Source organism: Chanos chanos, chromosome 8, assembly GCF_902362185.1.
Source record: "Chanos chanos chromosome 8, fChaCha1.1, whole genome shotgun sequence".
NCBI lineage: Eukaryota > Metazoa > Chordata > Actinopteri > Gonorynchiformes > Chanidae > Chanos > Chanos chanos.
In genome coordinates, this window is record NC_044502.1 from 42570765 (window position 1) to 42588456 (window position 17692).

Genomic DNA, 17692 nt, shown 5'->3' on the forward strand with positions numbered 1-17692 from the left:
GTGATGAAAAAGAATGGTGATTTGCACACGATTTTAGACCTCCGGTGGAGATTGTGTTTATGCTTGCTTAGCCAGCGTGGATGCCAGCACGTAGACCTGTCAGATGTGAGTGAATGTCGTGCGTTCTCTGCCTGACACTCAATCTGTAAGGCTGAGGGTAAGCCAGCAGGACAATCCCCCCCCCCCCCCCCCCCCCGTGCTCTCTCTTTCTCACACAGACAGACATTGAAAGTTTCCTTTTCCTCTTTTTAGCTAATGAGATGTCACTACCATAAAAACATTGTCTTGTCTTTGTATTTGCCCTCTCTTCAAAGTCAGTATTACCGAAGTATCGTTCTGGCAACATTTGAAATGTAACTTTTATAGCCTAATCGGTGACACCAAAACACATGTCAGCACATGTATGAGTGGCAGAAAGCAGATGGACCAGATGCTGGAGTTGAGCCCCCCCCCCCAAGTGAGAGAGGCACATTTCTTAAGACCACAATGCGCAATTCGCAGGTCAATAAAGGTTAAATCTAATCAAACTAGTGGGTTTTTGCTAGAGAGTACTGGGTGACATGACTTGAACTGCACATACTCTAAGGAACTGGCTTATTTTTTTATCCAGTTATGCTACCTGGCAGGTTGTGCTCTTAGAATTTTTCCATATGAATCGGATAAACATGGCCTGTCATGGTCTTATTTATAGGAGATTATAGTTAATAGTTAAGGTTAGAAAATAGTTAAGGTTAAAACTCAAAAATAGGTTAGAACCCAACAGTTTGTTCTGGAGAATTCACCTGTGGGAATATCCCTAAGGTGGCTTGTACATGGAGTGGGAACGCCAATTGAAGTCTGTCTAGTTATTTTAGCTGTAACATTTCAATCCAATATTATGCAAACAACTCAGAAGTTGAGTTCAAACCTCTCTTCGGTGTAATGCTCAAATAAACATATGGCAGAAGTAAAAGGAATTTACCACCTATGGTCAAGGTTGCAGGATGTGATTCATTCAACAGGCTCTCTCTCCCTCTCTCTCTCAGTGCATTAAGAGATTTTGGGGTTATAGGATGTTTGAGATTGTCTAGCCTGCTCCTACTGTTTCTATGTGTATATATAGGCCGCATCTACATGGCTCAAGTGATTGCAAGGGTAGAATGCCAATTGTGTTTGTATGACTCAGTGCATACCACTGCAAATTCAGTTGTAACCTGTACGAAAGAGTTAAGTTACAGCAGATGGCAGCCAGTTACACTGGCATTCACTTCATAGGAAGTGTCATCCAAGGCTATCTAACAGGAGCAAAAGTCAAATGCGTGGCCTTCCTTGACTGTGTCTTTTATGTTTGCTCAAATGTCTCTCCCTCACATTAATCATGAAATATGCACAGAGCAATGATGAGATTGTCTTTTGTTACAAGTGGTGAACACTTTCTCCTCGGATCACAAACAGTTTGACCTTGAACATCAAATACTGTGATCTTTTGATCTGTGTTTCACATTTGTACATTTTCTGATGGGAAATGTTCTTGTCCATTGGCCTTTGTCTTCTCAAACATTCTGCAGTTTTTTACTCTGTAATACCAAGCACTACCACATCTGACTTCAGTCTTAAAAAGTCAGTGCAGTCAACCATGAGGAGCAACTCAAATGTCTTGACAGCCTGCTGTTGCTTTACAAGGGAAAATTAGCAAAGCTTTTGAGTTCCCCTTTAGTTCAGCCTAATTAACCACCGCGCCTTTGTAACTCACATTAGCCCTTGGAGCTGGCTTCGTTGGAAAAACTCGCTGTATGATCCTATTTTTGGAAATGGGTACTTCCTCAACAGGGCACCCTGCTCTCTGAGGGGAAGAAAAACTGCATATGGGTAGATTCAGGGGAAAGCCACATCAAGAGTAAGTTGCCTCTCTTGGAAAAATCAATAACGCGCCTGGTGGCTTTTATAGACATGGCATGAGCTCAGCGCTCAACCTGACCTGTTGAGCCAGTGAGTAAATCAGATAAGGTCGAGTTGCTTCAAACTCTTGTGGTCACTGAGGTCCCAACAAGGAAACATGAATACCACTAATTAGGAGCAGAGGGACTTTTGAGTTGTTTGCATAATATCATGGTCTGTACAATGTTGAATTCTTCCAGAACTTGCTGGTGGACAGGTGATAGGTGTTAAGAGGTGTCATGTGATGCAAGAGGAAAGATAAACTCATTGTTCCTGTGGGGATTACATTACTCATAGTTCCATATTGCTGCAAGGGACATCGGGTCTATCAGGTCAGAAGGGATAAGGATAAAGCCAGATCTCTAATGACATCATGGACCTGTCTCCGTAGTAACGGAGAACCAGTGTCCAAAGCCCTACGCACGCTTGCTTGCGTGAGTGTTGCAAAACCATTGATTTATTATAACAACTGTTCGGCTGGCACATCATTGTTGTTTGCATAGAACGTTTACCGTGCATATAGCTTAGGAGTGTTTAAAACTGCTGCATCTCTGAAGAAACAACCAACGGGCAGATTTGGTGAATGATTTAAACTGTTGGAGCATAAATGTTTGATCTTGAGTTACTGGAAAATTAGTTGAAGTGGTGTAGAAAGCAAGCGGCTGACTGAAATTGAAATATGTCTTCAGTTACGGTGTATAAATAAAGGATGATCTTGTTCCCCTATTGATTTTTATATCAGACACTGCACTGCCTGTCATTTGTCCTTTGTTGCTAGTTGTTCACTGTTAGGTTATTGGAACCTGTGGTGGAGTAATTCTGTGTGCTGACTTGAGTAAAGACGCCTTCATCCAGCTGTGTGTTGTCAAATGTCATGTTTTTGGAGCACGGTCAGGTGAGAGGTAGTGTACGCTTGTCCATCTTCCTTATTGGGTTAGCTTGGCAGTACAGCCTGCTTTGTCTATGTAAACGTCTCTTTTGAAGTCATTTGAGCGGCACAGTGGTTTGCCATTATTTGCTTTATCCTGTTCAAGCAGAGGCCCTGCAGGACTTTGGTGGGGACTCAAGGTATGCAGGCATGTGCTGCTGCTTATGTATATAGGCTAGCACAACAACACACTGAATGGTATTGCATCATGTTTCTACAACGTTGTATGGCTTTTGTATTGTTTTTAGGTCTCAAATTGCAATGGATGTTGCAAGGAATTGATTAGGTGAACTCTCAGAGTCACTCCAAAGTATCTCAGAAAACTGATGCTGTTTGTGCTCTTATCATGGTCATTGACGTGTTTGTGAACGTATCATTTTGAGAAGCTAAGCTTAGAAGTTGCGCAACACGTCCTCAAGTTGTTGCCTATATAGGGTACCTCTTTGCGCATATGTTTGTTTTTGTCGCTGTGACCTTCAACTTGCCCAACTCTCTCCTTTCCTACTTTTAAGGTTATTCCCATCACTCACTTTTACAACCAGTGTTTTTTAAAATAACGTTGACCACTTGACTATTTTAGAGGTGTTATATCCCCCTCCAAAATGCATAATCCATCATTTAATCAGTAAGGTCAGACCATTTGTGTCTTGGCACCGTATCTAACACTCTGGTACTCTCACAACTGACTCGGTTCTAACCATTTGTGGTTTTGGCTGTACATCTGGTTATGGAGGAGGGAGAACACGAGACAGCAGGTATGGTTTTAAAATATGATTCATGCTCTCAACAGTTTTATTTCATGCACCAGAGCCTCTCTTGAACAGCCACAATGTTGAAACAGAAACTGTCAGTGACGTCAAGGAAAGAATCCGATTTTAATTGACAGGTATACCTGTTAATTGTCAAAACTTTTATGTGCACAGAAGAAATTTGTGGAACGCTGTTGTAAACGTTTAGGCTGTTGTTTCATTGCGACCTTGATTCAGTTCAGGAGAACCTTGATTCAGAAGGTAAAGTAACGCTCAGTGTCATCAGAAAAAAATAATATTATAGGGTCATGAAGTACATAAACCAAATTATTGCCCCCCTCCCCCCCCCCCCCAATTCGTGAACTCATTAAGACTATATCTAGTCATCAGGACTTTCATTTGTAAATGCCAGTTCTTCTTTCGGCGAAAAAACGGTATTCGTACCAAGGAGAGACTTTCCGTTTTCAGAGGGTGGTCATGTTTCAAAACAAGTGCTTATTCTCAGTGTGTCCCCAAGTTATCTAAAACTCGGTGGCCCTCTTCATTTCAAGCTGACTAAATTTATTGGACAGCAGCTGGCAGGGGCAAATTTAGAACACAGGTGGTCCTGAGAGCCATGGTGCCGGGCCACTCTGCAGCCAGGCATTCTTTAAGAGACGATGCAAAAACAAAGCTCATACAGACCAGGGCCCTCAACACTGTCAAATGCAGGTTCAACTCGGCAACCAGGAAAACACCTGCTGGTCGTTTAACAGTTCACCAGCTCTCTGCCGCTACTCTTGAGTATCCTCAAGAATTTGCCTTCGCCTTAATCGGACTTTAACTGTTCGGTTGGCGGCTTCGGTTTAGGCCGGCTGTCTAATGAAGTGCGAAATGAAACATGAGGACGTTTTTGGAACGCAGCGGAGAGCTGGCAGGATCGTTTGACTGATGCGCTGCGCAACGCATGGCCGGCATGGTATTGCCTCCCACGGAATTTGTAGCTCATGACGCTTGCTCGGCCAAGCCGGGACCCCTGCCACAGAAATTATAGAGGAACAGCGGGCAGAGGGGCAAGGGAACTCCCCCACCGCACGGTCTCTGTTTCGAAAAGTAACAGAAAGCAGTGAGGCAGGCCTGGGCAGTGTCGGCTAGTCCTCCGTTCTGATTCAGTTAGTTAGTTCAGCTAGTACTTCTACAGCCTTGAGAAATCCCTTGTAGCAAGTGATCCCCTTATTAGCCAGAGCAGTGCTGATTAAAACCAGACTGTCTGGTGCTTATGCCCTTCCTCTCTACTCTCAATGGCAGTTCTGACAAAGGCCATTGATATGAATACATTTGTTTTGACAAAGAAATGGTCGGTTTCTCTAATGAGGTTAGGGTAAAGAATATTTATGTACATGAGGAACACAGAACAGAAGTGTAACATAGTGCAGTATTGCGTGTGAACTAACTTGACCCTACGGTTTCAGTTTAGAAAGTATCCACTCACCAACAATCCCTTTTAACAGTTCGCTCGGGTGTTTGAGTGCAGCGTAAAATTTAAAATCTGCTGTCTGTAAAACTGGACTTTCCCCCCCCACTCTTCTCGTTTATGCTATCTCTGTGGGTGACAACACTGGAAGGTATGGATTCCTGGAAAGGGAATAAGTAGCCAACAATTCATGTCATTTTGTCTTGCCCACACCCTTTTGTTAATGATGATGTATTTTGACAATTCATCTGTCGTTTACGTTGCCCTGTTGTATCCCAACAACAGGACTCGTGGTTTTCAATGTCATGTCATCGACATGTCACGTTCAAATTAACGCTGTGGATTGATGTGAGGACGTTTTTAGAGGGGGCAGCCAAAGGAGCCTATTGTGTAAACCTGTTTACAGTCAAGCAAGGCTCATCTGAATGTCCTGTTAATGCGTAAAGCAGTGCATAAACAAGATTGGCACTGAATGACTTATACCACAGTGTGCAGGTTACAATGAAAGCAGCAGTCCCTCCCTCCCTCCCTCCAAGAACCCCATGTCCTACAGAGCGCTGAGATATTGCCAGAATGTAGCAATAACAAGGCAGGGAACTAGACTAACAGAATAAGAGGATAGCATGAAAAATCTTACTTGTTTGCCATTCATGTGCTGTATTTATGTGTACGAGTGAGTGGAGAGGGTGTATGCTAACATGCTGTTCTGTTTATCCTCTCACCTCAGCATTGTGTAAAAGGATTAGTCTGAGGATGTGATAATCTCTCACCAGGAGAGTAGCACAGGGTGAGAGGAAGAGGGAAGTAATATTGTCTGTGTTGGTAAGATTTCAATTTGTGAAATGTTAACCACAGTGTTATTTAGACTGACCCCTGCCCCACCCCACCCCACCCCTCGCTCTCACTCTCATTCTCACTCTCACTCTCACTGGCTTTAAAATGAACCACCTCTGTGTGGGTTTTGCCATAGAACTCCAGCCAAATGGCTTCATGTTCTGCTCTATATACTCTCTATTGCCTGTTGCACTAAAGAGATGTGTGAAATCTACACACTTCACAAGAAACTGCCAGAGAGATTGACTAGCTCTATGAGGAGCTGTTGATATGGTTAAAGCTTCTTTAAAAGTTATTTTGTTTTCAGTTGCAATTTGGTAAAGCCATGATGTCCCAGCATAGCTTGATGCAAGTAATGTTTAACAGTATATATAACCATGAACATGCTGGGGGGGGGGGGGGTGGCTGTGGCTGTCTAAGTGCAAATTTGTGACGCATTGTTCTGTTTTACTTTAGTGTTTCAGTCCAGTGTACAGTATTGTGCATTTAATCAAGTAATGCATTCTTTTATTCATTTTTTAGTTCTTAATACTTTCATGCTGTATTTTTGACTCTGGTGCTTCTTCAGTGTGATGAAACTGAACGTGAGCAGTAAAGAGGGGTAAAAGGTCATTAAGCGCCTACTTTTAAAAAATTCTGTAAATAACCTTACTTCCCTATCCCTATGAACATCGTGTCATTCATTTATGAATCTGTCCCAGAGTGAAGTATTCGTTTATTAATTTTTGACATATGAACCCTTTAGGCGATTATTCATAGTAGTTTTGCTGATAACAGGCGGCGAACATTGTGATAAATAGCCTGCCACTTTCTCAGCTCACCTGTCCTCTCTGGACACTCTACTGCACTGCCAGTTTCTTAATGATGTGTCGTGCCATTGTGTGTGAGGTAACGTTATTCAGTTCTCTCCAGATGGTCTGTCCGCATCAAACGTGACGAAAGCATGGCCTCCGATTTGCTAACTTGTTGATTTTCCTGGATTTGCATGAGATCAAAGTTATTTTACCGGTTGATTCCCGTTGTAGATCATGCTTTATCAAGATAATTTTCAACACGTATCATACATCCATTGTCATGGTCTGTCTCACACAATGAAACGAGTTTTGTAGACGCTTCGGTCTCCATTAACTGTTAGGCTGAGGTAAGTGCGTTACAAATATTTTTGTACAGCAGCGGCACTGAGTGCATTATGATTTGTGTACGAGCAACCCCCTTTTACTAAGGCGGCACGTTTGTTTGAAGTATGGGAGCTTCGCGCTCTGAGTGCAGAAAACAATGTAAGCTTGTATGTTGACTTGGAGTGTTCCCCGGAGCCATAGACGTGTATAGCTACGGCTCTGGTGCCACCTATTAGGTTTATTGGATGGTCTATTTTTATAGCGTGCAGCGGAGAGGGAGGGGGTCTGCTTTCCGCTCCTCCTAAGAGCATTAAGTGTGCATTTGTTAGTGACATTAGGGGTTGAGTGCTGTCAGTGTCATATGGCAAGCCAGGGCAGCCTCAACTGGTTCAGAGCAGAGCGGGTTATTAGTGTCAGCGATCGCGGCTGTTTACTCCCCGCTATTCCCTGCAGAGACCGGGGCTTAATCCTGTACGGAATACAGCCTAACACAAAGGTAAGACCCAGACGTGGCCGGGCAGACCGGAGTAAAAACGACTAAGTGTTTGTTACGCGACATTTCTCCTATGATTGAGTATTGCTTGACAGACGTAGCGCACTGGACCTCACCCTGCCAAAACTGCGATTTCGTGCTTGCAGTTGATTTCGCTGATTTCGTTTTGAAGCTTTTTTCCCCCCTTTCTTTCTTTAATTGTTTTGTAAAGGACTGTCTAGATTTTGGTTTGGTCCTAGAGAAGCGCCTGTTCAGTCGCCCGAGGCTTCTCTTTTGAAAAGTTCGTGTAGGGAGGCGATACTTTATCTGTACTGAGCGTAACGTACACTTTGTGCGTTTGTCGTTACTTAAATCACCTTGCTGGAGTCGGAATAGTATGACTGTTTACCAGGAGCTGGAATGTAGGTATTTCTATTTAAAACTTGAAAATAAACTTCAACGTGTTGCATTTTTATTGCACTCGTGGTCTTTCAGTGTTGTGTAGTCTCTTGTCAGTTCCAAATGTAATTTATAGCAGTGATTTTGCTGATGTTTATTCAAAGGCACTGACCTCATTGCAGTCCATATTTCATAAGCTGTTATATTCATTCATCCATAAATTAATCTGTCATTTCATTTCAATGTTCATCTCTGTTTTTCTGAGAGCTGTTATATTTAACTGCCATTTGATTGAATGCCTCTGTGAAATTAGTTTTGCTGAAACAAGCGGTCATCAAATAATACTAAAAGAAATCACCAATACGTGTCTCACCTTGCCCTCTGTTTTGCCCCCACCTGCAGTGTGAATCCTCAGCCGCTTGCTTGTTGATGGAGTTCTTGCAGCGCAGCGGTGACTACTGCCACGCCCAACATCGCAAAGCTTGAATCGGGGTTGCCATGCCCGGCCGTGATCCCTGAATGCCAAAAGGAACACCCATCCCGCCAACCTCACACTGGCTCTTCTGATTGACAACTCACCAGCACACCAATGGGTTAACGTGTGTGGGGAACCAGGCAGTGTTGGCTATTGGACAGTGCTCCACCCTCACCTCAGCCTACCATAAAACAACCTCAAAACAAGGAGGACTTGAGAGGAACTGATTTTTTTTTTTTTGTTCGTTTTTTTTTTTTTTTTTTTTGCAAGAAGTCAAGGCAGCTGTTGTATTTATTTGACCCATTTTTGTAGTGAAAAACAGAGGGAGACTCAGCCAACAGCACTAGACTGGAAGTTTCTTTGCTGTGAGTTGTCTACTGTTGTCAGAGTGTCGGGGAGACTGACCCAGCGTGGCAGTAAGTTTCTGCTAAGACTGGGCATCTCGACATGGCCAGGATGAATCGACCGGCCCCCGTTGAGGTCTGCTACAAAAATATGCGCTTCTTGATAACGCACAACCCCACCAATGCCACCCTCAGCACTTTCATTGAGGTGAGCGACATTGCCTCATCTCCATCCTCTGGCACAACTGATGAAGCCACCTGCCGTCTGGTGACAGTCATACAGGGAGTCATACATACAGGATGTCATACAGGGCTTAGAAACCAGCAGAGATCTCATGAGCTTCAAAATGTGTTTGCATAATGTGTTTAAACTGTGCTTTGTTCACCGCATTTCTATATAAGTCGTTGAAATCAGTTTCAAATTAATTAATAATGTGGTTGTGCAACTGCAAGAATCAGGAGACATAACTCTTTTCAGATTAGGTTTATAATTTGCATATAATGCAATGGCTGCTCTTCAAGACAAGCTTGCTTGTGGCATTTAATCAGTGCATTATCTAATGCAACTCAGTGTATTCCTCTTGATTTTTTTTTTTTCTTTTCTTTTTTTTTTTTTTTTTTTTTTTTTGCAGGATCTGAAGAAGTATGGGGCAACAACAGTTGTGCGTGTATGCGAAATCACATATGATAAGACTCCACTGGAGAAGGATGGGATTACTGTCATGGTGAGTGACTGAATTACACTATATGACACTTAACCCTACTACTCATAAGGAGAGAACTTTAATGACTCCTGCTAATGTATGCCTAGAATATTCCATCAGTACTGCAGATGAAAGTGGTTCAAACCCAGAGAAGAAGAGTGAACAGTCCTTAGACATCTCACACCATCTGCACATTTGATGACTGTTTCTTGAGGTGCTCTTTGCGTGAATTCTTAAAATTTTGGTGTGGTTAACTTCATTACCACACATAACACACACTTTAAACATGCACATCTGGCTATGAGGCTTTTTTTGGCACAGAGGAGCCCGAGAGGTGCACATCATATCAGCATATCCACCCATGGTGTCACCACTTTAACTAACACTCTGACGAAACCGCAGCGGCGGTGTGCACGGTCATCTGGAGTTGCTAGGGTTTTCTTGGCAGCAAGCGAAGTATTGTTACTTTGATCTTTGGTAATGAGGGAAGCGAGGTTTGCTATTCCGCAGTGTAGCAGGCACAGATACAACAGAAGAGTATGCTTAGCTATTCCATCTCATCTCTCTCTCTCTCTCTCGCTCTCGCTCTCGCTCTTTTCCACCCAACATTAGAGTCCTCACTCGAGTCCAACAATCACATGTGTTTTCAATTTGGCACGTCAACATTTCTCCGTTGTCATGGGAGCTGAAGGGGCTGGTTGCTCCCACTGTGGTCTCTGTGTGCAGTTATTTTGACCTTATTTCTCCTGTCCTCTCTCTGACTCCTCAGTGATACGGAGCAGTGCGCATGAGAGGGATGTGCAGCGATAGCTGACAGACGCTTATGTAAGACAGACTCTCGCTCAGTTTCATCAGGAGGATATCCACTCTGTTCAGAGGAGAACGCTTTTTTTTTAATGGGGGGAGGCTGGGCCCCAGTTTGCTGAAAAAGAGAAAAAAAAAAGGGAAGAAAGCATCGTTTCTATATCTATAAAAGGCCTGTTGTGGACTCCATGAGATACTGATGATTGTGTACATGCTGTAAGTCATGGGCCCCCGCTTTGTGTCAGCTGCCAGACACCGTAGGGGCTCTCAATAAACCAAGCACTCCTGCAGTTCCCACAGGAGATGAGAGAAAGTGAACTTTCTGGAATTTCCCTGCTTGGGATTTCCTTCTCACTTCAAGTTCATTCCAGATGGATTTGAATCACCATCATAATCATAATCCTTTGAATCTAATCAGCTTTTTGTTTGCTGCCCATGAGGTTAAGTTGGACTAGTCATTTTCATAGGCACTAAAAGACTGATCATGTTGACTTCAAGGAATCCCACAGATCTCAGAATATCTCTTTGATGAATGGATTTGTGTTTCCTAGTTTGCCAGCAGCTGTTTATAAATACTTAGAATTGGTAATCCAGTCTAGCATTCGTCTCGGTGATGGCCCAGCGATATTGAATAAACCTCGTCCAAGTCTGATACAAGACACTGATGTGGTTGGTCTCCCCGAAGATCACATTACAACTCTTTGCCAGTGTGTATTGTGACAGACACAGTGAACTCTTTTTCGCCATGGTTTCCCCACTTCAGATCTGACTCCATGACACTAGTGTAGACCGGCTTGGTTTAACTAACGTGAGGACAAGGGGGGGGGGGGGGTTGGGGGGGTTGCTACTCAGCCTGTAGGCTTACCAGATTACTAAGGATATGTTCACAGTGCCACTGTTCCCTTCGGGTGCATAATCAAATAAAAAAAGAACCTGTTGAAGTGAAACTTGTGGAGGTGAAACTGCAGGACTCCGTGAGGAACATTTGCAAATGGAGGTGTTTGTTGACGGGAAACAGGTGCTGCTGACTTCTCCCCTCCTTTGCCGCTAGAGAGTCAAGTTGCTGGAGAAATACCAGGTACCCAGTTCAAGGAATAGGCACAATTAGACGGCAGTGCTGGCGGTTTTAAGAAGTATGATTTGGCTGGTGCACAACACAGCTCACATCTTGGAAGGGCCACTTGGAATTAATAGCTAGCTCACTGTTGACATTCCAGACAGAGAGGGGGCTGTTAACCTCTTAGTGGATTTAAATGTTATTTTTAACCCAAGAGACTTCTGATGGCCATAGGGTTGTTTTGGAGCATGACTACTATTGTATATGTCCCATTGGTAACGGAAAATCCACGGCAACAGATTTTTTGGTTGTTTACAGTTTGGTGGTTTTAGTTGGTTTGGAGCTTCATCTTGAGCAAGATACAGAGATTACTAAGTGTGAACGTACTTTTGACTCAGGCTGCACCTACTCTGTTGCCTCGTTCCCTCAGGAGCATCGATTGTTTATCCTGTGAGTACATTATGTGGGAAAAGGAAAATGGGAAAAAAAAAAAAAAGAATGTTATGTCATGACACCCTGTCAGGATCACCTGCTCTTTTTGGCTTGCAGAAGCGTTGCCATAGGAACCATGTAAAGTCATGGGCATGTGATGCATTCCAGAGGCCAGGCGTTGCTGGTTTACAGTAGTTCTCTACTGCTAAGCTAATGGCCCACGTTCCCATCAATAGATTGACTGTTTATTCACACAAAGAATCAAGCTGTCATGAAAAATGTGAGATTTTTTTGTTTGTTTGTTTCATCTTGTCAGCAGATCAGCGGTGAAGACATAGCTGTTTAAGTTCTTGAACATTTATGTAGCTTCATGCATTTTGATCTACAGCTCTCTTTTCGCTCTGCTACTGAACGGGTCTCGAAAATGTTTTTTCTTAGCGCAACCGTACCTGCGGTGTTTGCACTGGTGCATACTGTGAATCTCTCACTGTTACCATCAAAGGTTTTCACTCATCGGTGTGAATCACACTCTGGAGCTGAGAGGTGCTACTGCTGACCTGTCCTCTCAGAGGGCCTAAGAGAAACCCTCCTGCTTCTGGAGAGGAACTCCACGGCACAGCTCTTCAGATTCTTAATCATCACCCCCACACCGTCAGTTTCACTCTCTCTCTCTCTCTCTCACTCACTCACTCAAACATTCAGATACACAGGGAGAGAGAGAGAGACCCATCAAGACGTCTCAGGGGGAATCAACACCAGCATCAGAGCAGCTGCAAGTCCTTAGTCACTTTCTCACTCTTCCTCTCCTCACTCAATTTCTTAGTCATAATGTCCTTTTCTCTCTCTCTCGCTCTCTCTCTCTCTCTCTCTTTTTTAAATTTTTGAACAGGACTGGCCCTTTGATGACGGTGCTCCCCCCCCTACTAAGATCGTGGATGACTGGCTGAGCCTGCTGAAGAATAAGTTCTGTGAGGACCCAGGCTGCTGCGTGGCTGTGCACTGCGTCGCAGGGCTGGGTCGGTGAGTACACTAGGCCATCCCCTTGCCCACCAACACCATGCCACCCCCTCCCTCCGTCTCTCCCTCCCTCTAATAATACAGTATTGCTCCAAATAGCGTCACCCTGAATACCCCTGCCGTATAGACCCAATCCCATGCGATGGCCTCTCTCTATTCCGGTCAGGTCAAAGTCGTTCTCTGTGCTTAATAAATCCATGCCAAAATCAACCATTCACCAGGGGACACTCATCCAAAATTAATCCACATTTATTATTGAAGGCGCAAAGGTTGACGTCTGAAGACAAAACAGGAAAGGAGTTCATAAGCATTCCCTCTAATTGGTCCTCTAAACATGTCTTCTCTGAAAGCCCATTGTCCCATTGTGTCCACTGCAGCCCGGTCATAAAAACACAGTGAGACGGTAATTAAGAGAGAGAGGGAGAGAGAAGGAGAGGGAACACTTAAACAGTTGAACCGAGCTGTCACATGCAATCACGGCTGAGATTCTGTGGAACTGTTAAGCTGAGAGCAGCCCACCCTATCCCTCCTCATCATTTGACCCTTTGACTTCTCCCTCTGGCTGGTAAAGCACCAGCTTCTCTGACGTACTTTACTGCTCCTCTGGGACCGGCCCGCGGGCCTTGACAGGGGGCCAATGTTTGCTTTGCTCTGGCAAGTTTGTTTTGCTATTCGTTAGGGGAGAGGAGAATTTCTGGGTTTTTCTGTGGGTACCCTAAAACATCAAAGTTGTCAGTGTGACCCAGTCAGTCAGTAAATGTAGCGTACCCTCATCTCTGACTGTGACATGCAAGGAAGCGTTTTATGTATTCTGAGAAATTCAGGATCTGTTTTTAACTTTTGTTTTTTTGCTCGTATCTTATTTTAACAAAAAAAAAAAAAAAGCAAAACAAAACACACATGTTCCACTTTATCTTTTTAACCTTTGCGTTACTGAATGAAATAAATGCATTCTAAATATGTCCTTTTACAAAACATTTGAAAGACTTAAATGGTGGCCTTTCAGTAATGGATGACAGGGCTTTTTAGTACGCGTTAGTTGGGGTTGAGCATTCTCTCCTGTCACACAGCAGTTATTGTGACTACTCTGAACCTTTTCAAAGCGAGGACATAGGCACTATTCAACAGGTTGTCTGTCAGCACGGTGCATGCCTAGACCTGCTTGTGTTTCAGTGGATGCTAGTCAGAGAGATGGCTTCCTTACACTTGCACTTGGTGGTAACCCTTCTATGAATAGCAAAACGCTTCGCTGGAGATCCCCTTTCTTAGAAATGTTTGTTACGCCAGCCAAGACACAATGATATTTGAACTTCTGTCTGTTTGGCGTGTTTAAAAGCAGTGCCTATGTGTTGTGTTGTGTTCTTTGCAGCGCCCCGGTCTTAGTGGCTTTGGCCCTCATAGAGAGCGGAATGAAGTATGAGGATGCTATTCAGTTCATTAGACAGTAAGTAAACCCAGTGGCTTTTATAAATAAACAAGACTGAATTAAAATACAGGTGATACAATTCAATATATATATATATATATATATATATATATATATATATATATATATATATAAATATATATATATATATAAATATATAGATGTGTTGGTGTGTGTGTGTGTGTATACATATACACATACATATGTATATGTGTGTGTGTGTGGTGTGTGTGTGTATATATGTATGTATGTATATGTATATATATGTGTGTGTACTAAACTATGCTAAAGCAACAATGTTTTCAAAAAAGACAACATATTTCTGAGAAATGTGCAATAATGAATCAGCTGCCGGAAAACACTGTATCATGACCTTTTGTCCAGTACCGAATAAAACAGTACTGACACCAAGGTGGACAGTAAAAAAAGATCTAAAGGTTTAGTTGTGTGCATACAACGTGGGGATGGGAGGGAACGTCAGAATGTAACACGTAGGCTGCACCTGCATATTCAGAGGATTCACTCATCGCAGGTTCCTGAGAACATGGGATTTCCCATGACTTTGTTGAGGACAAAACAGTACTCTGTGTCCTCTAGGGAATGGGGTTTTAAGAGGCAACCCTTATTTGGCTCTTACTCCACATATCCTCCATTAAGCGTTTTATTATTTGTAAAGTTGACGCGTTCCAGCATTAGCGGGAATAGCCATCCATAGTTACAATGTCAAAAGAGAGGTTGTTGTGAAAGTCATAGATGATTTCCTGTGTGTACTTGTGTCTGCACAGAAAACGCCGGGGTGCCATCAACAGCAAGCAGCTGACCTATCTAGAGAAATACAGGCCCAAACAGAGACTACGCTTCAAGGACCCACACAACCACAAGAATAAATGCTGCCTCATGTAAGATCTGGGCCTGTGCACTCGTGGATGGGACGATCGATTGATGAACAGACGGACTGGCTACCGAATCCAATGAATTTTGGACTTTTACTACTACTCTGCATTTAAGCGAGGGAATCAGCCCCTCCGTTTTTCTGTTGGAGATCCTGTATATCAGGTCTTCTAAAAGCTCAGGGCTGTGGAAGACAAGCCTCTTGACTTTTTCTTTTTTTTTTTTTTTTTTTTGTCTTTGTACACATCTGTCCCAAGTGTTCTGACACACAACACACACATACATATACAGATACACATCGCCTGCAAGGTCTCAACACCAGCGGTAAATTTCCACACACGCACAAGCGCACACTCACACACACGCACACACACACACACACACACACTCCAGATGAGAGCCCTGCTGCCTCTTTCAGCTTCAGTTTACCACATACTAACCATGATCTGCAATCCTTTACCATGCAAAACCTGAATGAAGTCACGGACAGGACAAAAAAAAAGAATGTGTCATCTTATCAACCAGTTTCTCAAGAATCATGTACAGTTTTGACTTCGTTAACTTCAATGCAGCTTTGCCACCCGCAATCCCTTTTTTACAAACACCTTTTTTTGCATTTTACAGTGCATGTCAAAGACTTCTCTTCAACCTCTTAGAAATGGGGTTAAAAGACAACAGGTTTATGGAAGGGGCAGGTGACTGACTTTTACTAGAGGTATATTTTTTACATTGTGATATGAACTACTCTGGGATTAGGATACTTTCACCACTAGCTGCTTATGTGGGAGGGATGGAGATGAACTGTTCATAGTAGGCTTTCCAGTCAGAATAGGCCACAGAGAACTTTTTTTTTTTTTGCTCAGCTGAGGAAAGCTGTTGGAAAACCATGTCAAAAAACCAGAGCTTTTTCTCTGATCTGTTTCAGGCTCAATTCCCTTGCATCCTCCCCTTAGAGATGGGTTAGAGCAACATAGTCAAAAGCTTCTTTTCCCATATCTGAACCACTTTAGGAACTGCGTTCTCCAAAGGGAGGGAAGCAGGGAACGCCAGGCAGCAATGCAGAATTGGGACAGGGCATATGTTTTTTTTTTCCCCCGTCGCGAGCCAGGTACAGACTGAATGGCTCAAGTTTTGGGAATCCTTGTCACATTTGTCTGCCCTCAGAGTGACCCCTCCCCCAATCAGATTGTGCACCGCCAGTGAAGTAAAAGTAATAAAGTCAATGTCTAAAATCTGAGAATCATTGTGTAATTGTCTGATAAAAGTGGTCTGACAAAAGATGCCTAGTACAGTTGGATGTGAAAGATGCTGATATGTGTACCAAAGCCACATGGCACAATGCGTATGATGTTTCTTGCCTTCATTTTCTTTTGTCTTTTAATGTAAAAATGCTACTCGCACTATTATACTGACCCCTGTATATATTTCATTCTAAGGCCCTAGAACCTCAATGGGCTTAAGTGAACTGGGAGACAAGAGTTTGAGATGTTAAAACTTACCAAGTAACTGTAACTGAAATGTGAAAACTTCAAAGGTTTATTTCTGTTTTATCCTAATATCTTGCACTATAACTGCTCGATTTGACTTTTTGAGCAGTGTGTGGACTCTCCAAATACAGGTGTTACAACTAAAAATATGTACCTTTTTACTCAGCTTTATTTAGTAACACCCTTAGTCTTAGACATTAGTTTTGTTTGGCTGGTAGGGCATGGGAGTCACTCGAGTGCTTACCTCCCGTACCCTGCTCTGTACGGTTAATTATATATATTTGAGGTTCCATTAATCAAAGCTCTCATAGGTCCAGCCATAAGGCTCTGTGTGTAGACTTACAGGAATAGGATCAAAGAGAAGTGATTGAACTAACTTAAGCTCTTTTTAATGACTTCTGGATCACAGCCATGTTTTAATGAGCCTTTTTACTCGCTGCACACACACTGTGAAGAGAATAGTATTTGCTTTAAAAGCCCCCCCCTCCCTCCCTCCCAGTACCGGAACAGATTGGTTGTGTACCAAATAAAATAAAATGTGAGGACTTTTCATTGAAACATACTGCATGGTTTACACACACACAAAAAAATAACTGTGGCAAATGTCTGGTTCCACTCTTTGGGAAGGAACAGCATCAGTAAACAGGTTTACATCCTGGCCAGATGAGGATCTACAAGGAGTCTACAAGTGAGAATCAATATGAGGACGATTTGGACCTCTGCTTTTGACACGACAAAAAGTATTATGACATGTCCACCAACAAACTGGGATGTCAGATATGACTGGATCAGCATGATTTTGATTAAACATTTGAGAATCTTGAAATAGTTGCCATTGTTTATCTTATAGTATATAATAAGTGCCGGTTACCGAGTTCCCCTGAAAATACAGAACATGAACATTATTCCCTTCAGGAGACCAGTAAACTACCCATCGAGATAAAGTCCCCAGGAGACTTAAAGAGCACCCCTGGAAATGAAGATAAGATTGCAGTTGAGCAGCAACTGTTTTGGGGTGTGATTGTCTGACATCTTAAATGACGCAACAGTTTGCTAAGATTCTGTCAAATAATATAGAGTGAAGCACAACCTACTCTTCTTTACCGAGCTTAATTTTCAGCATCAAGGTAAATATAGGTCTGGGATCGACCCACTACCGGAAACGTCCACCAAGACTAGTTTCCT

At 43.0% G+C, this 17692-nt stretch overlaps 1 protein-coding gene across 2 annotated transcripts; it reads left to right on the forward strand.

Annotated features, from left to right (window-relative positions):
- The first annotated feature begins 8737 nt into the window (after positions 1-8737).
- Positions 8738-15032, forward strand: ptp4a3b (protein tyrosine phosphatase 4A3b). Of its 2 annotated transcripts, XM_030782232.1 has the most exons (5): positions 8738-8897; positions 9322-9414; positions 12576-12706; positions 14073-14147; positions 14915-15032. In XM_030782232.1, the coding sequence occupies exons 1-5, from the start codon at positions 8793-8795 to the stop codon at positions 15030-15032; spliced, it is 522 nt and encodes a 173-aa protein (XP_030638092.1). In that variant the 5' UTR covers positions 8738-8792. The 2 variants fall into 2 exon arrangements, with proteins under 2 accessions (XP_030638092.1, XP_030638093.1); XM_030782233.1 differs by lacking the exon at positions 14073-14147.
- The last annotated feature ends 2660 nt before the right edge of the window (positions 15033-17692 follow it).